This window comes from Pristiophorus japonicus, chromosome 1, assembly GCF_044704955.1.
Source record: "Pristiophorus japonicus isolate sPriJap1 chromosome 1, sPriJap1.hap1, whole genome shotgun sequence".
Classification (NCBI taxonomy): domain Eukaryota; kingdom Metazoa; phylum Chordata; class Chondrichthyes; family Pristiophoridae; genus Pristiophorus; species Pristiophorus japonicus.
Window position 1 is genome coordinate 339,716,423 of NC_091977.1, and position 23,960 is coordinate 339,740,382.

Consider the following 23,960-nt stretch of genomic DNA (forward strand, 5'->3'; position numbering starts at 1 on the left):
GACGGAAATTAAGAATGGGCAATAAATGCTGGCTTTGCCAGTGATGCCCATATCCCATAAGTGAAAAATTAAAAAAAAATAAAGCACAATTGGAAGACTTTCCTGCTGTTTTAATAGTGCCATGGGATTTTTACATCCAGGCAGGTGGGGCCTCGGCCTAATGTCTCTTCTGACCAGCATTCGCTTACTATTTTACTGAAGTGTTAGCGAAATTATATATTCTAGTCTTCGGAGTGGGCTTGAACTCGTGACCTTCTGACTCCGAGGCAAGTCCTGTTGCAGACGCCAGAATGTAATGATGCGGAATACACCTAGAGAGTGTCGAAGCCTGCCCTTTCTCTTTACAAATGCTGACTGATATAGAAACATAGAAAATAGGTGCAGGAGTAGGCCATTCGGCTCTTCGAACCTGCACCACCATTCAATAAGATCATAGCTGATCATTCACCTCAGTACCCCTTTCCTCCTTTCCCTCCATACCCCTTGATCCCTTTACCATAAGGGCCATCTTGAATATATCTAACGAACTGGCATCAACTCTCTGCGGTAGAGAATTCCACAGGTTCACAACTCTGAGTGAAGAAGTTTCTCCTCATCTCGGTCCTAAATGGCTTACCCCTTATCCTTAGACTGTGACCCCTGGTTCTGGACTTCCCCAACATCGGGAGCATTCTTCCTGCATCTAACCTGTCCAGTCCCGTCAGAATTTTATATGTTTCTATGCGATCCCCTCTCATTCTTCTAAACTCCAGTGAATGCAGGCCCAGTCGATCCAGTCTCTCCTCATATGTCAGTCCTGCCATCCCGGGAATCAGTCTGGTGAACCTTCGCTGCACTCCCGCAATAGCAAGAACGTCCTTCCTCAGATTAGGAGACCAAAACTGAACACAATATTCCAGGTGCGGCCTCACCAAGGCCCTGTACAACTGCAGTAAGACCTCCCTGCTCCAATACTCAAATCCCCTAGCTATGAAGGTCAACTTGCCTTTTGCCTTCTTAACTACTTGCTGTACCTGCATGCCAACTTTCAATGACTCACCTTCCCTTTTCCTAATCTGCCGCCATTCAGATAATAATCTGCCGCCTTGTGCATATTCTGTGCATTTCTAGCATTTTCTGTTAATTAATAAATTATAGATGGTTTGCTGTAGATTGTCAGCCATTTGGAATTGGACTAAAATTACAGAACTGTTTACTGCACTTGTGTTCACCTTTGTGTTCGTGACAAAGCTAAGGTTTTAAAAGTAGATGAGGATTTGGGGAAAAGATAAAAGATCATCTTTGCATATAGCCATTCCTATAATTGACTCCATCCTGTGATTAAGAAATATTTTCTATTAAATCCACACAGTCAGAAGCCACTCCCACTACATAACTAACTTTGTGAACTGTACTGTGGTGTGGAGTGTACTACAGTATGCGGACGACGCTTGCGTCTGTGCGCATTCAGAGATTGAACTTCCAAGTCATAGTCAACATCTTCACTGAGGCATACGAAAGCATGGGCCTTACACTGAACATCCATAAGACAAAGGTCCTCCACCAACCTGACCCCGCCACACAGCACTTCCCCCCAGTCATCAAGATCCACGGCGCAACCCTGGACAACGTGGACCACTTTCCATACCTCGGGAGCCTATTATCAGCAAGGGCAGACACCGATGACGAGGTTCAACACTGCCTCCAGTGCGCCAGCGCAGCCTTCCGCCGCGAAGGAAGAAAGTGTTCGAAGGTCAGGCCCTCAAATCTGCCACCAAGCTCATGATCTACAGGGCTGTAGTGATACCCGTCCTCTGTATGGCTCAGAGACGTGGACCATATACAATAGACATCTCAAATCGCTGGAGAAATACCACCAACGATATCTCCACAAGATCCTGCAAATCCCCTGGGAGGACAGACGCACCAACGTTAGCGTCCTCAATCAGGCCAACATCCCTAGCATCAGAGCACTGACCACACTCGACCAGCTCTGTTGGGCGGGCCACATTGTTCGCATGCCTGACACAAGACTCCCAAAGCAAGCGCTCTACTCGGAACTCCTACACGGCAAGCGAGCCCCAGGTGGGCAGAGGAAACGTTTCAAGGACACCCTCAAAGCCTCCTTGATGATAAAATGCAACATCCCCACCGACACCTGGGAGTCCCTGACCAAAGACCGCCTTAAGTGGAGGAAGATTATCCGGGAGGGTGCTGAGCACCAAGTCTCGTCACCGAGAACATACAGAAAACAAGCGCAGACAGCGGAAGGAGCGTGCGGCAAACCAGTCCCACCGACCCTTTCCTTCAACGACTGTCTGTCCCACCTGTGACGGAGACTGTAATTCCCGTATTGGACTGTTCAATCACCTGAGAACTCACTTTTGGAGTGGGAGCAAGTCTTCCTCGATTTTGAGGAACTGCCTATGATGATGATGGATTCATTTTGGAATGATCTCATGTAGGAAAGTTCATTCCCTTTGATAGTTAAATATGACCTTAATAGGCAAAGATTCTGATGAAACTGATGTAACTAAATGGTAACTGTGCTGTGTTATGAAATGGGATATGTTTTTCAAATCAAATTTCATAGAATCATAGAAATTTACGGCACAGAAGGAGGCCATTCGACCCATCGTGTGTGCACCAGCCAAAAAAAGAGCTATCCTCCTAATCCCACTTTCCAGCTCTTGGTCTGTCAACCTGCAGGTTATGGCACTTCAACTGCATATCCAAGCACTTTTTAAATCCGATGAGGGATCCTGCCCCACCACCCTCTGGGTGAAACAAGTTCTCCTTAACTCCCCTCTAATCCTTCTACCAATTACTTGAAATCTATGCCCCTGGTTATTGACTCCTCTGCGAAGGGAAATAGGTCCTTCCTATCCACTCTATCTAGGCCCCTCATAATTTTATACACCTTAATTAAATCTCCCCTCAGCCTCCTCTGTTCCAAAGAAAATTTCCCCAGCCTTTCCAATCTTTCCTCCGAGCTAAAACTCTCCAGTCCTGGCAACATCATCGTAAATCTCCTCTGTATCCTCTCTGGTGCAATCACATCTTTCCTGTCATGTGGTGACAGAACAGTATGCAGTACTCTAGCTGTGGCTTAACCAGTGTATTATACAGTTCAAGCATAACCTCCCTGCTCTTGTATTCTATGCCTTGGTTAATAAAGGAAAATATTGCGTATGCCTGCTTAAAACTTTATCGAACTGTCCTGCTACCTTCAGGGATTTGTGAACATGCACTCCAAGGTCCCTCTGTTCCTCTTCACTTCTCAGTATCCTACCATTTATTGTGTATTCCCTTGCTTTGTTGGCCCTCCCCAAATGCATTACGTCACACTTCTCCAGATTGAATTCCATTTTCCATTTTTCTGCCCATCTGACCAGTTCATTGATATCCAACTGCAGTCTACAGATTTCTTCCTCACTATCAACCATGCGGCCACTTTTTGTATCATCTGCAAACTTCTTACTCATGCCCCCTACATCGAAGTCTAAATCATTGATATGTACCACAACAAGCAAGGGATGTAGTACTGAGCTGTGCAGAACCCCACTGGAAACAGCCTTCCAGTCACAAAAACGCCCATCAACCATTACCCTTTGTCTCCTTCCACTGAACCAATTTTGGATCCAAGTTGCCACTTTCCCTTGGATCCTTTATGGGCTTTTACTTTTCTGACCAGTCTATCACATGTGGCCTTGTCAAAAGCTTTGTTAAAATCCATGTAGACTACATCAAACATGCTACCCTCATCGACCCTCCCTGTTACCTCCTCAAAAAAAATTCAGTCAAGTTGGTCAGGCATGACCTTCCCTTAACAAATCAATGCTGACTGTCCTTGATTAATCCACGCCTTTCTAAATGACAATTTATACTGTCCCACAGAATTTTTTCCCATTAATTTGCCCACCACTGAGGTTAGGCTGACTGGCCTGAAATTAATCAGTTGTTGTTGTTCCCTTTCTCCATTTTTAAGCAACAGTACAACATTAGTGTCATGTCTTGAATAAGGAATCAGACTAGATACTGCAACCTCAAAATAAGGTGTGACCATAGTCCTTGATTACAGATCTCAGAGTGCCTCTCCAGCCTGTGAGACCTCCTTATAGACAGGTGTTTCCAAGGGATTGTGAGATCCCTTGGGACTCCAGGGGATAAGCCCTCTGGTGGTAAGACATGGTATTTACAGGTTTACATACATAACAACTAGCAGTCCTCTGGCACCACACCTGTAGCCAGAGAGGATTGGAAAATGATGGTCAGAGGCTCTGCTATTTCCTCCCTTGCTTCTTTTAACAGCCTGGGATATATTTTAACTGGGCCTGGCGATTTATCGACTTTCAAAGATGCTAAAGCCCTTAATATTTCCTCTCTGTTTATTCCAGTTAATATTTCACACTCCTCCTTAACTATGTCTGCATCGCCCCTATCTTTTGTGAAGACAGACAAAAAGTATTCACTAAGAACTATGCCCACATCTTCCGCCTCCACACATGGGTTACCTTTTTGGTCTCTAATAGACTCCACTCTCTTCTTGCTCTGACAAAAGCAAAATTCTCTGCTTCCACTCTGACCTCTCCATCCTCGGCCTCTTGCACTGTTCCAATGAAGCTTACTGTAAGCTTGAGGAACAGCACCTCATCTTTCGAATAGGCCTTCTGGACTCGACAACAAGTTCAACAATTTCAGACCATAACCTCTGCCCCTATCCTTGTTTTTACCATGGCAGCTGTTGATTCTGCCATTTCCATTTACATCTCATCTAGACACATCTTTTGTTTCTTAACTTGTGCCATTACCATTTCCTTTTGTCTCTTCATCTCTTCTGCCTTCCAACTTATCACAGACCGTTCCTTTTGTTCTTTGCTCCCTTCCCCCTTTTCCCTGCCCCTACACTTGCTTAAAAATCAGTTGCATCTCTCACTTTTTCCAGTTCTGACGAAGGGTCTTCGATCTGAAATATTAACTCTGTTTCTCGCTCCACAGATGCTGCCCGATCTGTTGAGTATTTCCAGCATTTTCTGTTTATATCTCTACTTGCTCTTTATGTATTTATAAAAGATCTTTGGGTCTTCCTTGATTTTAATTGCCAATATTTTTTCATGTCCTCTCTTTGCTTTCCTAATTGCCTTTTGAATTTCACTCCTGTACTCGTGCGTGTGCGTGTTTTTCGAAGAACCTGGTCATCCAAAGATTTAAGAAGTCGACGCATTTTATGGTAACTTGGCATTCAGCAGTACTCCACCCACCAATTCATATAGGAGTACTGTATTGTTTTGATAAACATACTCTGGTTGCCATGACACAAATGTTTAAATAAATGCAGTGTGGTCATTGAGGACCAAATATTTTGTGTGCTATAATCTGTGCATTTTTGTTACTTCCTCATAAAATATCAGAGCAGTTGGAAAAGCCAGCAGCTAAGTTCCAGTAGCTTTTTACAGAGTTCTCAAGAATGAGTGCCGGGTGTATTTACAAATCATAAAAATGGTTCCAGTTTAATATACTTGCACTATTGCATCTTGCATAATTCCAAGCTGCTATTGTGCTTAACGAGCCTCAGCTTGCTCAGATACATTTTTCAGACAATTCCCCAGAACGAGCACACGTTTCTTTGTTTTACTGTTGAAACTTTCTTAATGATTGGATCTCAGGAATTGAATATTTTATCAATCTGGCTGACTTGTTAAAGAGGTTAGTTTGACTGTTCACTTTGAATCAGTTTCCTGTTGTGATCACCCCTGTTATCCTTATTAGGCAGGAAATTGTGTTAGGGAAATTGATGGGATTGAAGGCCGATAAATCCCCGGGGCCTGATAGCCCAGAGTACTTAAGGAAGTGGCCCTAGAAATAGTGGATGCATTGGTGATCATTTTCCAACAGTCTATCGACTCTGGATCAGTTCCTATGGACTGGAGGGTAGCTAATGTAACACCACTTTTTTAAAAAGGAGGGAGAGAGAAAATGAGTAATTATAGATCGGTTAGCCTGACATCAGTAGTGGGGAAAATGTTGGAATCAATTATTAAAGATGAAATAGCAGCACATTTGGAAAGCATTGACAGGATCGATCCAAGTCAGCATGGATTTATGAAAGGGAAATCATGCTTGACAAATCTTCTGGAATTTTTTGAGGATGAAACTCGTAGAGTGGACAAGGAAGAACCAGTGAATGTGGTGTATTTGGATTTTCAAAAGGCTTTTGACAAGGTCTCGCACAAGCGATTGGTGTGCAAAATTAAAGCACATGGTATTGGGGGTAATGTACTGATGTGGATAGAGAACTGGTTGGCAGACAGGAAGCAGAGAGTCGGGATAAACAGGTCCTTTTGAGAATGGCAGGCAGTGACTAGTGGAGTGCCGCAGGGCTCAGTGCTGGGACCCCAACTATTTAAAATATACATTAATGATTTAGATGAAGGAATTGAGTGTAATATCTCCAAGTTTGCAGATGACACTAAGCTGGGTGGCGGTTTGTGCTGTGAGGAGGACGCTAAGAGGCTGCAGGGTGACTTGGACATGTTAGGTGAGTGGGCAAATGTATGGCAGACACAGTATAATGTAGATAAATGTGAGGTTATCCACTTTGGGGGCAAAAACATGAAGGCAGAATATTATCTGAATGGTGGCAGATTAGGAAAAGGGGAGATGCAACGAGACCTGGGTGTCATGGTACATCAGTCATTGAAAGTTGGCATGCAGGTACAGCAGGCAGTGAAGAAGGCAAATGATATGTTGGCCTTCATAGCTAGGGGATTTGAGTATTGGAGCAGGGAGGTCTTACTGCAGTTGTACAGCCTTGGTGAGGCCTCACCTGGAATATTGTGTTCAGTTTTGGTCTCCTAATCTGAGGAAGGACATTCTTGCTATTGAGGGAATGCAGTGAAGGTTCACCAGACTGATTCCCGGGATGGCAGGACTGACAAATGAGGAGAGACTGGATCGACTGGGCCTGTATTCACTGGAGTTTAGAAGGATGAGAGGGGATCTCATAGAAACATGTAAAATTCTGACGGGACTGGACAGGTTAGATGCAGGAAGAATGTTCCCGATGTTGGGGAAGTCCAGAACCAGAGGACACAGTCTAAGGATAATAGGTAAGCCATTTAGGACTGAGATGAGGAGAAACCTCTTTACTCAGAGAGTTGTTAATCTGTGGAATACCCTACCACAGAGAGTCGTTGATGCCAGTTCATTGGATATATTCAAGAGGGAGTTAGATATGGCCCTTCCAGCTAAAGAGCTCAAGGGGTATGGAGAGAAAGCAGGCAAGGGGTACTGAGGTGAATGATCAGCCATGATCTTATTGAATGGTGATGCAGGCTCGAAGGGCCGAATGGCCTACTCCTGCATCTATTTTCTATGTTTCTATGTGTAGAAACATAGACATAGAAACATAGAAAATAGGTGCAGGAGTAGGCCATTCGGCCCTTCTAGCCTGCACCGCCATTCAATGAGTTCATGGCTGAACATGCAACTTCAGTACCCCATTCCTGCTTTCTCACCAGACCCCTTGATTCCCCTAGTAGTAAGGACTTCATCTAACTCCTTTTTGAATATATTTAGTGAATTGGCCTCAACAACTTTCTGTGGTAGAGAATTCCACAGGTTCACCACTCTCTGGGTGAAGAAATTCCTCCTCATCTCGGTCCTAAATGGCTTCCCCCTTATCCTTAGACTGTGTCCCCTGGTTCTGGACTTCCCCAACATTGGGAACATTCTTCCTGCATCTAACCTGTCTAACCCCGTCAGAATTTTAAACGTTTCTATGAGGTCCCCTCTCATTCTTCTGAACTCCAGTGAATACAAGCCCAGTTGATCCAATCTTTCTTGATAGGTCAGTCCCGCCATCCCGGGAATCAGTCTGGTGAACCTTCGCTGCACTCCCTCAATAGCAAGAATGTCCTTCCTCAGGTTAGGAGACCAAAACTGCACACAATACTCCAGGTGTGGCCTCACCAAGGCCCTGTACAATTGTAGCAACACCTCCCTGCCCTTGTACTCAAATCCCCTTGCTATGAAGGCCAACATGCCATTTGCTTTCTTAACCGCCTGCTGTACCTGCATGCCAACCTTCAATGACTGATGTACCATGACACCCAGGTCTCTTTGCACCTCCCCTTTTCCTAATCTGTCACCATTCAGATAATAGTCTGTCTCTCTGTTTTTACCACCAAAGTGGATAACCTCACATTTATCCACATTATACTTCATCTGCCATGCATTTGCCCACTCACCTAACCTATCCAAGTCGCTCTGCAGCCTCATAGAATCCTCCTTGCAGCTCACACTGCCACCCAACTTAGTGTCATCCGCAAATTTGGATTTACTACATTTAATCCCCTCGTCTAAATCATTAATGTACAGTGTAAACAGCTGGGGCCCCAGCACAGAACCTTGCGGTACCCCACTAGTCACTGCCTGCCATTCTGAAAAGTCCCCATTTACTCCTACTCTTTGCTTCCTGTCTGACAACCAGTTCTCGATCCATGTCAGCACACTACCCCCAATCCCATGTGCTTTAACTTTGGATGCTTGTCCTGTATTGCTGCTCCCCTCACAAGGTGTGCCAATGGAGCATTGATTTAAAGATTCATTAAACATACTTTTCAGTTTTAAGTAGGCAGACAACTAATTCCAGATTGGCAGCAGTGTAAGGAGACCCACTTCAGGGAAAGTCTTGTGCCAATTACGCACTATGAAATTGCTCGCAAGGCTTGTGATCTTCAGTCACTATTGGTCGTCTTGTGTTGCCTGGTGGTATTCTAATTAACTTTTTTAAATATCTGCACATGGCCATCTTTAATATTCAGTCAATATACCTGTGGTGAATATATCAAGATCTAGTAACCATCTCCAGTATGTCAATAATGAGTCAGATGGGTATAAAATAGTTTTTTTTTGTCAATGGGAAGAGAACCTACCAGACCCTTTGGCAGTGGAAAGGGCGAATGGTTGTTTCTCTGCCAGGGTATGGAACTCTTTGTTAGAATTAATGTCTTATTAGATTGTTCTTCATTGGCAGGGTTCTTGTACCATCCTTTGCTGGCACATGGATCCCGCACATTCGGCAATAATTTCAATGTAAACTTGCTGGATTTGCTATGGCCTGATTAAAGGAAACACTGCAAGTACCCCTTGAGGTCAGCTCCAAAACCAGCTTTAGTATTTTGTTTGAATGGCGAGCAGGTGCTATGTTTCAGACTCAGCATTTGAATGCTGAAAGAAGATCAAAGTAAAGGTAAAACATTTGGGAAAAAATAGGCTGCATCTGATCTCAACTATATTCGGCGAAGGTGCCGAGTAGAAGAAAGACTTACATTTATACAATGCCTTTCGCGCCCTCGTGGCGTCTCAAAGCCAGTGAAGTGCTTTTGAAGTGTAGTCACTGCGGTAATGTTGGAGCACAGCAAGCTCCCACAAACAATGTGGTATTGACCAAATAATCTGTTTTAGTATTGGCCAGGACAATAGTGTGTGTACTTTGGAGGGTGAAGTGATCTTAGCTGCTCATGTACTTTCTGGTGGTTAATATGGCGTGTTAGCAAGAGATCGGGGCACTGTCATCTGCCATGTGTATATTTCAGGATGCAGAACATTGGGAAATTTTCTACTTTTATTAAGACTGAGCATCCCTATTTTAGAGATGTTTTCTTGCATCCCCTCACTTGAGTCTTCTTGCATCACATACTGCCCCAGGCAATCAGCAGGTTAGTGTAAGGTGTCTACAAAACGAGCTGCATGGTAATACTGCAGAATGGCCTGGGATGAATCGTCCTCTCTTTTCCCCCCTTCCCTTTATGTTACCTGAGCACTTACCAGGTTTTTAAATGGAAGACAGCTTCACTTATTCTGGGACAGCATTGTGGATGTATGTTGGGTCATAAAATTAGGTACCATTGTATCTTTTTCGAATGAAATATTGGCCCCAAGTTTCCACATGATTTGCTCCTGATTTTTAGGAGCAACTGGTGGAGAACGGAGTATCTTAGAAATCGGAATTCTCCACATTTAAGTTTTCTGCAGTTCTAGTCAGATAGAACAGTTTCACTTTTGAACAGAATTTTTTTTTCAAAAGGGGGCGTGTCCGGCCACTGACGCCTGATTTGAAAGTTTCCACATTGAAAACGTACTCCAAACTAACTTAGAATGGAGCAAGTGAAGATTTTTGTAGGCTTGAAAAAACCTGTTCTACACATTAAAAAATCAGGCGCAGGTTACAAATTAAGCGTCGGGAATGAGGTGGGGGGGAGGGGGGGGGAAGGGAAGTCATTAAATTCTACAGTAAATCCTTAGTTATACTTATACAAATATTATACAAATAAATGCAACCTGAATAAAAATTTATAAGCAAAGAAAAGATTAAATAAACCATGTTCCTACCTGTGTGAAAGTGCTTCAGGCAGGCCTTTCAGGCAGCGACCGACGGCAGGTGGGGGGAGGGAGGGAGAAAGCTGCAAGAAGCCTCAGTACTTGAGGCAGCCGTTTGCCGTCAGGCCCGACCGACAGCAGGGGAGAAAGCTGCAAGAAGCCTCGGTGCTGATCATGGAAGGGCAATGTGGTTTTATTAAAAAATTTTAAAAATTGAACAGCTACAAAGAATTTGAATGGTCTCAAACAAGTGCATGTGTCCCGTTTATCACAGTCTATCTTTAATTACAGCATGCACTCCCTCACCCTCACACACAGAAATATCAAGAAAATTAAAATGCAAGCCTTTGCAAGGGTTCAATAAACAAATTTTTACTTTTTCTGCAGCACTTTTTAAAATGGCCAAGTGCCAATGTTTACTTCAGACTGCGCATGCGCGAACGCTCCAACGCGCACGCGCAGGGTTGCCGGCACGAAAAAAACTCATTTAAATTGTACCCGCCCCCTCCTACTTACAAAATCGGCGCGAGTGGTAGGCTCCGCCCCCTGTGCGCCGCGCCAAGCAGACATCGAGCTGCAAAGCGCTCGAGAATAGCGCGTTTTTTTTCAGGCGCCATTTTCGGCGCGAAAAACGGGCGCCCAGCTCGGAGGGGCGCCTGTTTTACTGCGTGTGGAAACTTGGGACCATTGACTCTAATTTGCTTTTTTTTTTAAATTAATAGTCTCAATTTATTTTCTGCCTGTAATGCAAGTTTCACCAGTGAAGTCACTGTGGAGCAGATTTTAAAATTAGAGTGCTGATAAGAAATGTACGACAGGGTGCATTTGGTGCAGCAAAGAAAGATGTCGCACTGAATTTACTCAGTATGGCGATCTGAAGAAATAATGTGCCCAAGTTTCGGGCCGCGCCTAGAACGACGCAGCCCCGACCTGGACCCCCGTTTTTCGCGCCAGAAAGTGCGCCTAAAAATACTTAGATTCTCTGGCTCCCTGCAGGTCCTCTGGAGCTGGGCGCGGCGCAGCACGAGCTGTGGGGGGGGGCGGAGCCAGGTCCCTGTGCTGAAAACAGTAACGGGACCACTGCATAGGCGCGCTACAGTGGGCGCGAATGTGTAGTAGCTCCAGGTGCCCGAAACTGTGTGGGACGGGCCCGAAGCACGCAGCCCCTAGCCCTGGCCGAATGGCCTCACGGGCTGTGTGGATCAGGCAGCACCTCCCAAGCCCAGCTCCTGCTTCCTCCCGACCGCCCCCCCCCCCCGCCCCTCCCCTGGACCCAACCTGACTCGACTCCCGCCCCCAGACCGGACCCGACCCCAGGACCCATCCCGAAGTGACTCCCACTCACCGCCCCCCTCTCCCCCAGACCCGACCCGACCAGACTCGCACCCCCCGACCCAAACAGACTCCCACCCGGACCCGAACAGACTCCCACTCCCCCCTGCCCCTGGACCCGACCCCTGCCCCCGGACCCGATCCGAACAGACTCCCACTCCCACCCCCGGATCTGAGCCGACCCGACCCCCCCCGGACCCAACCCCTGCAACCTACCTTTAAATCAAGTCTTGGGCCCGGCCCGGTCAGCCTCCCTCTCCTCTCTTCTCTCCCTCCCTCCTCTTCCCCCTTTCTCCTCCTCCTCCCCCTCCCTTCTCTCCCTCCCTCCTCCTCCCCCTTCCTCTTCCTCCTCTTCCCCCTCCCTTCTCTCCCTCCCTCCCCCTCCCTTCTCCCTCCCCCCCCTCCTCTCCCTCTCCCTCTCTCTCCCTCCTCTTCCTCTCCCCCTCCTTTCCCTCTCCCTCTCCTCTCCCTCTCCCTCTCCCCCTCCTCTCCCTCTTCCCCCCCCTCTCCCCTCCTCTCCCTCTCCCCCTCCTCTCCCTCCCTCCCTCGCTCTTTCCTCCCTCTCCCTCCTTTCCTCTTTCCTCCCTCTCCCTCCCTCTCCACCCCCCCTCTTCCCCCTCCTCTCGCTGTCAGAAACACAGACACTGACAGACAGAGAGTGAGAGAGACACACACAGACAGACCGAGATAGAGACACTGACAGGGACACACTGGAGGGGGGCCGTCCCAGCACGCTGTTGGAGGGCTCCCGGTGCTGCAGTCGGTAAGTAGGAAATGTTTTATTTATTGATTTTTTTAAAAATTATTAATTTTTTGGGGGTTGATTTTATTGATGTATTTATCATTTATTATTGATGATGGCTCTTTATTTGTAAAACTGAAGTGTTTAATGTTTGTAAACTTCCCTTTAAACCCCCCCCCCCCCCCATTCCCTACGCCTGATTTGTAACCTACGCCTGATTTTCTGTAGGCAAGGTTTTTCTGAGCGTACAAAAATCTACACTTACTCCATTCTAAGTTAGTTCGGAGTAAGTTTTCACTGTCTAAACTTTGAAAACAGGCATAAATGGCTGGACACGCCCCCTTTTGGAAAAAAAAATTTCTGTTCCAAAGTGAAACTGTTCTAACTGACTAGAACTGGAGCAAACTAAATGCCGAGAATTGCAATTTCTAAGATACTCCATTCTAAATCAGTTGCTCCAAAAAAACAGGAGCAACTCGGGTCGAAACTTGGCCCCTACATGAGGGCACCAGTGAGTCAGAGATTTCTCATCGCATATTGCAAGCTCTAAAGCTCTAGAAAGTAATGGATACTGCTGTATTTGAATTTCTGCATAAACCGAAGTAGAATGTATCAGTAGCTTTGCAGCGTGGTTTTGGGAGAGTGAGGCAACCAAGCCACTCTGCCCATTTATTTTCTCAGGTACAGTAAGTCAACTGCAGGATGACGGTGACATTTCATCGTGCGTAGAGTAATTTATGTTATGACGTTGCGCCATTACATCACTATGAAGGTAATGAATAAATTCATCGGCAATTACATCACAATGCAATATTATCATGTCTCCACCAAAACGCACTGCTGCAGTTATTGACACCAGTTAGATTGGAGCAATCCACGGAAATGCAGTCTAGCATGGACCTTCCTGGCCACTGATCTATATATAAAAAAAAAGACGCGAATGCTGCCAATGAAATAACGTAATTGCGCAGTTGGTGGGTTTTTTTTTGCCAGACTTCCCACAGATTGAGAGAGAAAGGAGGGGGCGGGTAGGGAAAAGAGATCTCTGCAGCCAAACTGAGACGAGTCGTGGAAAAGTGATTGCTGCTGCCGAGCTGCGCTGTCTCAAGAGAAGAAAATAAAAATTAAAAGTTGAATTCATAAGCCAATAGAAACACAAAAATTAACGTTTATGCGCAGAATGCTTCTGCGCAACTTCTGGTTTGTTGGCAGCAGCCACTCTGAAAAACAATTTGTGGCAGATTTGATAGAGTCGCTGGCTGTAGGAGACCCATCATGCCATAGGACAGTAACTAACGAGCAATATAAAAGTGGCTATGAGTTTGAAATACTGGCTGCAAAGTTGTAATTAATTGGAATCTGACACGTGGACAAAACGTATTTTTAAATTAATTTTGATGTTCACATGAGGTGAATAATAAGTCTATAAAACTTGATGAATGTACAACATCTTTAGAATAAGATGTTTTTTTAAGATTGAAAGACTTGTTGCAGTGCAAGCTGAATAATGACAAACAATTGAAAGCAGGGTCACAATCAGATTCAAATAAATCAAATTTTAAAATTCTGCTCATTTAACATACTACGTTTCATCCTGCACATCCCTGAAATTCTACTATTAGTCATGTGAACATCAGAAATAGGAACAGAAGTAGGCCACACGGCCCCTCGAGCCTGCTCCATGGCTGATCTGATCATGGACTCAGCTCCACTTCCCCGCCTGTTCCCCATAACCCCTTATCCCCTTATCGTTTCAGAAACTGTCTATCTCTGTCTTAAATTTATTCAATGTCCCCGTTTCCACAGCTCTCTGAGACAGCGACTTCCACAGATTTCTCCTCATCTCTGTTTTAAATGGGCAGCCCCTTATTCTAAGATCATGCCCTCTAGTTCTAGCCTCCCCCGTCAGTGGAAACATCCTCTCTGCATCCACCTTGTCAAGCCCCCTCATAATCTTATACGTTTCGATAAGAACACCTCTCATTCTTGTGAATTCCACTGAGTCGAGGCCCTAATAAGTCAACCCCCTCATCCCCGGAATCAACCTAGTGAACCTTCTCTGAACTGCCTCCAAAGCAAGTATATCCTTTCGTAAATATGGAAACCAAAACTGCACGAAGTATTCCAGGTGTGGCCTCACCAACACCTTATATAGCTGTAGCAAGACTTTCCTGCCTTTATACTCCAGCCCCTTTGCAATAAAGGCCAAGATACCATTGGCCTTCCTGATCACTTGCTGTACCTGCATATTATCCTTTTGTGTTTCATGCACAAGTACCCCCAGGTCCCACTGTACTGCAGCACTTTGCAATCTTTCTCCATTTAAATTATAACGTGCTCTTTTTGATTTTTTTCTGCCAAAGTGCATAACCTCACACTTTCCAACATTATACTCCATCTGCCAAATTTTTGCCCATTCACTTAGCCTGAATATGTCCTTTTGCAGATTTTGTGCGTCCTCCTCACACATTACTTTTCTTCCCATCTTTGTATCGTCAGCAAACTTGGCTACGTTACACTCAGTCCCTTCTTCCAAGTCGTTAATATAGATGAAGTGTAGGCTGAGGACGCGTCTCAGTTTATTGCAACCAAACTTGTCTGATAAGGTAGAGAAGGCACAATCAGTGCAGAAACGTCATTTTCATTCCAATACTGAAGAGCAGTGCTTTCAGGAGGGTGATCAGGTCAGAGTTCGCAGTCCGTCGAAAAGGCCAAGTCCATACAAATGGGACAATAGTACAATTATTCGGGTATGTGGTACCAAGCAGTACTTTGTCAAAATTGGTGAATATGTCAGGAAGGTTCATGAGGTTCAAATGTTGCTAACGAGTGATGCATCTTCAGTACCACGAATAGATAATTGTGAACCTGACTTGGACGATGATCAGATTCAATTGGCAAGTCCAAGTACTTTAACGGACACAACGGTCACAACATCCATATCCCCACCAATTCAGATGCGTCCGACTAAAGGTGGTTCTGCGGGAATGGGATAATCTCACACAGACTCTGTATCTTCCTGGGCGGGATGGAGGGGATAAGCGTGGAGTTGGGGTTCAGTTTCGAAGATCAATGAGGAAACACAAACCAACTAGACAGGATATTGATAACTGGGAATATCAAGGTCTTTATCAATTCTACACTCACTGGTATCCTTCCCTCTCCTCCCCTTAAGGTGCTGACTCTGGTTGGGTTCAGTTCTGCACTCACTGGTTCCCCTCCCTCCCTCCCTCCCTCCCCTGAAGGTGCTGACTCTGGCTGGGTTCAGTTCTACACTCACTGGTTCCCCTCCCTCCCTCCCTCCCTCTCCTGAAGGTGCTGACTCTGGCTGGGTTCAGTTCTACACGCACTGGTTCCCCTCCCTCTCCTCCCCTGAAGGTGCCAACTCTGGCTGGTTCACTAGGACCCTGAAGTCCCGCCCACACATTGTTCTTTCACAAAGATGGCCATGCATGCGCTCTACTGCTCCATGAATCGCGATGGTGACCACAAACCTGCAGCTATCCTTTACAAAGATGGCGACCGTCAACCTGGGCCTGTTGCCGAGAAAATGCCCCGGAGCTGCAAATTCAAGTCCGGGTTGGCGACCTGCACCAGGTGTTTATGTCCATTGCATTGGTTGAGCATTTACTTCTGTAACAAAATTATCTGACGCTTCAGTTACCATTAGTGTTGAATTTCTAAATTTTTGTGAGGTAATTGCTTCCAAGTTTTGTAGATCAGGGATGTTGGAATTCTTTTTAAAATTTATTTGGACACATTTTATACAAGATTACTGTGGTATTTTTTATTAATGTGTAACTTTATATTTTTCTTACAGTTGGATGAGAAGACTGAATCATTTTCTCGGGTGAGTAATAAGTAGTTATAGTGAACTCTGTATTCTATTGATATTGTTAACTCCATTGAGGGCTGAAGAAATACTTTGCAAAGTTACATATTTGACATAGAGTTAATGGGCTCAATTTTCCCCAATGCCGTTTTTTAGCGTATTGCAAGAATTACGCCCTTTTTTTTTGGCCCCGACTACTTCAAAAAAATAACTAGCGAGTTTCCCCGTTATATTTTTTGAAATTGGCGCCGCGCAGCCTTTACCTTCAGGGGTTGGAGCCTAATGTCTGCTTTGAAAAAATGATGCTCCCCCTTCTGTGCATGAGCAACAAAAAAAATACATTTTGTGACTCCTGTGGGCGCGCATGCCCAATACAGTCTGCATTTGGCCATTTTTAAAGAGTTAGTTGTATGTGAGAACTTTAATTCTCAGTGGAAAAATCGGAGCTGTAATACAATATGCAACGCGGCACAAGGACCAAGAATTCCTCGCAGGATAAAGTGGAGGCTCTAGTTACTGTCATTGAGGCCAGATGGCATAAGCTGGACACCAGCAGAGGTCACACAAAAGTTTCACCAAAAGAAATGAAGAAACGCTGGAACCAAGTTGCAGAAGATTACTGTGCAATGGTAACCACCGAGGTCTGAAGGCCAGTGCAAAAAGAAGTGGCAGGACCTTCGTCAAGTAGTTAGTGTAAGTAATATTTTCATTTATTCACTGGAATTGCAATTGTAAATATGACCATCTGTATATGTCCCACCCAGCAGAAAGACACCCTCTCTAAAAAGTTACATTTTCATCTTTGCAGAGGAAGGTGGCACACAACAAAAGGGAAAGAACTCGAATAGGAGGAGGCCTGGCAAATCTGCACCCACTGACACCCTTCGAAGACAGCTTTGATGGGTCCTGCCTGGAGAAAAGCAACTACCACTGCACAAGCTGGGTTTGCACTCGAGGGAGCGGATAAGTCCTGCAAATTCCACAGTCTGACTTTGCTAAACCTTAAGTACTGCGCGAGCTAGCCATGCTTCGGTTCACGGGGATGTCTCCCATCAGCTATGCTTCAGTTGATGCAATGTGCTATCATTCATCGTGGTCCTTCAAATCAGCCTGCTGCCTGCGCTGTGTGAGCCGACTCATGCCACACTGCCCCCTCCTCTGCTACTAACCATTTGTCTGTTCTGTCATATTTTGCAGAACTTGAGGCCAGCCCTGACGAGGCTGAAGCTGATGCAGAAGAAGATTCAGACGCGGACGAGCCTGAAGAGGAGAACATCTTCCAATCCCACCTTCCAGACCAAGAGCATGGGGGTGAGGGTGAGGGGCAGGAGGAGGGGATGGATGAAGCCCCCACTTGTTGTACTTACTCTGGAGGAGGTGCAGGTGCCACCCATTGAAGTGCCAGGCCCTTTCCTGAGTGTGACATTCCAAGGTTTCTCTCAGTCCGAGGCTGGGGATTCCAGTGGGATGCAGCGAGCCACACCCAGGGGGAGGAGGGGAAGGAGAGCTCAAAAGCACTCTCCTGAGGTGCAGGATCTAACAGATGTGGTTCACATGATGGCAATGAGTGCAGAGAGCATTAACCGTACATGATCACTCCTGGACACCATTAGTGGGGTGGGTGATGAGGTATTGGGACTATCGGGAGAAGTAACAACACTCGAGAAATGGGAACATTGTCCGGGCACATGAGGGAGGAAATGTTGCAGGTAGCTGATACACTGTCAGGGCACATGAGGGAGGGAATGTTGCAGGTAGGTGCTACAATAAGGGAATACGGCCGGACCCCGTGGCCATTGACGGAATCAACTGCCACTCACTCCAATCCCCAGACCAGCCTCTGAAGAGGTCCAAGCCGGGCCTTCCACATTACCGCCCGCTCAAGCCCCCCATCAAGAAGTGCATATTACCCGAGATGTTCGAAAGAATAAGCTTGGTACCAACCCAAGAAACACTGCGCCTGTGGGCAGGGATGGAAGCAACAAGACAAAGCGCAGCGGGCGGTCTTAGAATGAGGTGGAGGGAGATGGGTGCAGCCTTTCTTTGCTGCTGTTACTGTTACAACTGTTCTCAAATTAACAGTTTTTTTGTAAGTTATGTAAATTTACAAGTTTAAAAGTTTTAAGTAATCTTAACTGAAAACTTTAACGTTTGATACAAGAATATTTTTATTAAGTTAAGTACAAACAAGTGTTAAACTTTTGAATAAAATATATTTTAAATTATAACTGAATCATTTCCATTATTTGTGCCATTATTTACACAACTTTTTGAACTAAAGAACAAACATTTCTATTATTTGTTCCATTAACACAACACAACATTAGGGAACAGGTCCAAACAGTAAACATGGTCCATTTGGAATAGTTGCCGCTGAGCCTTCAGGCAGTAAAGCGTTCACGGATGAGCTGCTGGCGCAAGGCTCGAGCAATCGTTAAAGGGACACGACGGCTCGCCCTCCTCCGGGTTCAGGTAGTTGCATGGTTTCCTCGTCCTCCTTCTCCTCCTTGTCATCTGCATCTTCCTCCTCATCATCAGCCACTATCACCTCAGGTGGGTCTTCTACTACCAGCTGCTGCTGCCTCATGATAGCTAAGTTATGCAGCATGTAGCACACAACAGTGAACTGACTGACAATCTCGGGAGTATTGCAAATAGCCTCCGGAATGGTCCAGGCATCGGAAAAGCTGTTTCAAGATGCCAATGGTCCTCTCTACTATGCTGCACGTCGCAATGTGCGACGTGTTGTATTCCCGGTCCGGGTTACGCGTAGGAGAGTCATAAGCCAGGTGGCGAGACCGCCTGAGGAAAAGAGTGTTTGAAGACCAGGCCCTCAAAACTGCCACCAAGCTCATGGTCTACAGGGCTGTAGTAATACCTGCCCTCCTGTATGACTGAGAGACAGAGACCATGTACAGTAAACACCTCAAGTTGCTGGAGAAATATCATCAACGATGCCTCCGCAAGATCCAACAAATCCCCTGGGAGGACAGGCACACCAACATCAGCGTCCTCATTCAGGTTAACATCCCCAGCATAGAAGCACTGACCACACTCGATCAGCTCCGCTGGGCAGGCCACATAGTCCACATGCCAGACACAAGACTCCCAAATCAAGTGCTCTACTTGGAGCTCCTTCACGGCAAACGAGCCAAAGGTGGGCAGCGGAAACGCTACAGGGACACCCTCAAAGCCTCCCTGATAAAGTGCAACATCTCCACTGACACCTGGGAGTCCCTTGCCCAAGACCACCCTACGTGGAGGAAGTGCATCCGAGAGGGCACTGAGCACCTCAAATCTCAGCGCCGAGAGCATGCAGAAATCAAGCGCAGGCAGCGGAAAGAGCGTGCGGCAAATCAGTCCCACCCACCCCTTCCCTCAACGACTATCTGTCCCACCTATGACCGAGTCTGTGGCTCTCATATTGGACTGTTCGGCCATCAAATAACTCACTTCAGGAGTAGAAGCAAGTCTTCCTTGATTCCGAGGGGCTGCCTATGATGATGATGATGATGGCCCTTCTGGCTGCTGCTGAAACATGGCAGATACAGCGCTCTCACATTGGATGAACGCATCATGGGTGCTCCCGGGGTAACTCGGATCAACTGACATGATGCGATGCATGTCGTCACACACGAGCTGCACATTAATGGAGTGGAAGCCTTTTCTGTTCCTGTGCATCTCGGAATCCTCCAAAGGTGCTCGCAAGGCGATGTGGCTACAATCAATGCAGCCCGGTACCTTTGGGAAGCCAGCAATCCTGGAGAAGCTCACATCCTTTTCACGAATTGCCTGGGCGGTCATGGGGACCTTGATGCAGTCATTCCTCCGGGCACATAGTGCAGCAGTCACCTGCTGAATGCAGCATTGTGTTGCATGTTGAGAAATGGCGCACACATCCCCAGTTGTGGCCTGGAATGATCCAGATGCATAGAATGAAAGTGCAGCTATTACCTTCACTTCAAGTGACAGCAGTCCTCCTGATGCTTCTAGGTTGCAGATCTGCTTTTATTAACTCACAGATCTCGGTTACAACTTCTTTGCGGAAAGGCAGCCTTCTCACACAGTCTGCATCACTCAGGTGCAGGTATAAACATCTGTCGCGATATACCTGACGTGGGTAAAGCCTCCTGCCCATCATCCTATGTGCTCTGAGGTTCCTCAGGCGATGACATTGAATCAATCGTCGTCTCAGCAGCACCATCGTGCAGAAGGCTTGCACGAGGTATGGCATTGTCAGTATTGCCCCCATGATTAAATTGTACCTTTGCAAGGAGTTCAAGACAACAGGTCAAGGAGATAAAGCTCTGCTCTCTCTCCCCAAGGCCCTAGTAAGGACCACACCCTGATCTGCACATGCACAATAGGTTTGCTTAGAACGGGAAGCTAGGCATTCAGATGAGGACATTGGGGCAACGAAGTCTAATACAATTTTAGATTTTTTTCAAAGTATCACCCCACCACCGACCGAACGCCTCCTCACCGGGCTCGAGGATCGGCCGGCAGAATCGCTCCCTCGCCCGGACACTGGCTCGGCAAACTCCCCCCACCTTCCCCCCCGGGCTTCTTTTGAAGCTGTTGCATAGTGTAAGGCTTCTCATGCCTTCAGTTCGGCTTCCATCTCTTCCCCCACTACCTCCCTCCCTCCCCGTGCTTCTTTTGAACCCGAGTCCCTGTGTCCAGGCGAGAGAGCGAATCTGTCGGCTGACACTCCGAGCCTCGAGCCCGGTGAAGAGACTTTCGGTGATGGCGTAGACTTTGAAAATTCTAAATTCAAGAATTGCATTAGACTTCCAGTTTCTCCATTTTAAGTTTGGAAAAAATTAAGCTTCATGATGCATTTTAATGTCTTCTTGACTCGCTCCAAAACTTTGCATAAAAACAATGGTGTCTTTCTGCGCCAATTTTTTAAATGTGGGCTGGTTTTTCTTAAGTGCCCAGAATGTTTTTTGGGAGTGGTCACATACGCCGTCCCAGGAGAAATGGAAGTTGGCCAAACTTGCATAAATCTGCAAAACTGGCGCAGACATCAGGCTATGACGCAAAAAAATACTAACCTAAAAAGATCGTGACTGACTGAGTTACGCTGGTGCATAATTTTTGGGGAAACTTGGATTTTAAAATTTAGACCAAAAAAAGCGGTGCGCACCAAAAAAATGGTGCAGATAACTGGGGAAAATTGAGCCCAATGTTCGGATCCTTGTGTTTAAGGTCACTGAAAACTCATGGTAAAGGACATATTTTCAAATTTTCTTCTGAACTTCAAACATATTCAAGTCATTATGAGGGCAAAATGTAATGTCTTTGTGTGAAGCGCTGCTGAAGTCAGCGCCCTGTCTGCTGCCAATTGCGTTCCAAGAAGGGAGTGGAGTGCTTGATTGAGTGCACAACATCCTTCTTGGAAGGCAAACGGCAATTTTTTTAAAAGTTTGACATCGTTCGCGCCTGGCGCTAACTTTTCAAACTTTGTAAATTTCGAGCCTCAAACGGACCGATACTGAATTTCTACCCCTGTTGAAGCAGCAATATTAGAGCTGTGTTTCAGAATTATATTGAATATTTCTCTTAATTTTGTACCATTTATTAAACACTTTGAAGTTATTTATTTTAGCCGTAGGAAGTTTAAGCTGTTTAGGTAATACACCACTTCAGCCAGTGGAGTGTGTGTTGCGACTATAGAACTTTGTTTTACCTTTGATCAGTTTCAAAGGGAACAGCTTCATGTCGACACAAGATATCCACGTAACAAAATACTGAAGCGGCTTTTGTGGAATGGGTAGTTCTTTTCCCAGCATCCATGGCGGCAGAGAAACAGCTCTCTCCTTGGAGTTGAATACCGTACGTGTACATTTAGGCACACTGCTAAAAGTGACAATCCAAGATAATTTGGGGACTGCGTTGTTGATCCCAACTCTGTTTAACTGAGTGAATGCAGAGCTACAATTAAGAAATCTTGGGGGCCTTGGGCATATGATGGAAAAGAGAGAGTACAAAAGCAACATTCAACTTTAGAAAGACTGATTTTGATGGGTGAGTTAAGGAAGCGGAACTGGGCAGCACTGTTTGATGATAATAGCATAGGGGAAAGTGGATCATGTTTACACATACACAGTACAGAACAGATATAGACGGCTGGTGAAGAGCATAGGAATATTGGAAGAGGAGTAGGCCATTTAGCCCCTTGAGCCTGTTCCGCCATTCAATGAGATTGTGGCTGATCTGTGACCTAACTCCATAAACCTGCCTTTGCCCCATATCCCTTATAATTTTGTTAACCAAAAAGTATTATCACTCCCAGATTTAAAATGAACAATTGATCCAGCTGTTTGCAGAAGAGAGTTCCAAACTTCCACCACCCTTTGCGTCTGGTAGAAGTGTGAAGTATTGTGTGTGAAGTATTTCCTAACTTCACTCCTGAAAGGCCTGGCTCTAATTTTTAGACTATGCCCCCCAGTCCGAGACTCCCCAACCAGTGGAAATAGTTTCTCTCTATCTACCCTATCAATTCCCCTTAATAACTTGAAAACTTAGATCAGATCCAAAGAATACAACTCTAGTTTGTGTAAGCTCTATTTGTAATTTAACCCTGGGAGTCCAGGTATCATTCTGGTGAATCTACACTGCACTTCCTCCAAGACTAGTATATCCTTCCTAAGGTGTGGTGCCCAGAACTGCTCATAGGTGTCGTCTAACCAGGGCTCTGCATAGCTATAACCAAACTTCTATCCCCTTGTATTGCCGTCCTCCAGATGTAAAGGCCAGCATTCAATTAGCCTTTTTGATTGGCTTGGAAAGATGCAGAAAACAATGATCTATGTCGATGAACCCTTAAGTCTCTTTGGTCCTCTACTGTTTCTAGCTTTCCACTATTTAGAAAGTACTCTGTTCTATGCTTTTTAGGTCCAAAGTGGATGACCTTGCACTTGACTGCATTGAAATCCATTTGCCACAGTTTTGCCCATTCATTTAATGTATCAATATCTCTTTTGTAATTTTATACTTGCATCTATACTGCTTACAATGCTGCCTAACTTTGTGTCGTTGGAAAATTTGAATATGTGGCTTTCTATCCCATCATCTAAGTTGTTAATAAATACAGTGAATAGTTGGAGGCCCCAACATGGATCTTTGCGGAACACCACTTGTCACATCCTGCCAATTAGAGTACCTGTCTATTATCCCTACTTTCTGCTCCTGTAGCTCAGTCAATTTCCTAACCAGATCAATAATTGGCCTTCAATTCCATGAGCTTGAACTATAGCTAACAGTCTCTTGTGAGGGACTTTATCAAATGCCTTCTGGAAGTCCATATAAATAATATCCATAGACATTCTCCTGTCCACTACTTCAGTCATCTCTTCAAAAAAAATTCAGTCAGGTTCATCAGGCATGAACTACCCTTAACAAATTCATGCTGGCTCTAATTAGCTGAACATTATTGAGGTGCTCAGTCACTCTATCCTTAATTATAGATTCTAGTGATTTCATAACAACAGATGTTGGGCTAACTGGTCTACAATTCCCTGGTTTCCTTCTCTGACCTTTCTTAAATTGCCGAATGACATGCACAATTTTCCAATGTAAAGGAACGGTTCCTGAATGGACAGAACTTTGAAAAAACATAGAAACATAGAAATTAGGTGCAGGAGTAGGCCATTCGGTCGTTCGAGCCTGCACCACCATTCAATATCA

The 23,960-nt window shown here is 45.5% G+C and overlaps 1 protein-coding gene across 17 annotated transcripts in view; it reads left to right on the forward strand.

Annotated features, from left to right (window-relative positions):
• The window catches only part of lrrfip2 (leucine rich repeat (in FLII) interacting protein 2), a 259,131-nt gene that overhangs the window by 163,834 nt on the left and 71,337 nt on the right, over positions 1-23,960 (forward strand). For all 17 annotated transcript variants that reach the window (XM_070889556.1, XM_070889546.1, XM_070889613.1 and 14 more), the window contains one exon: positions 16,257-16,286. In XM_070889556.1, the coding sequence (XP_070745657.1) occupies positions 16,257-16,286 (30 nt within the window). The remainder of the gene's footprint in view (positions 1-16,256; positions 16,287-23,960) is intronic.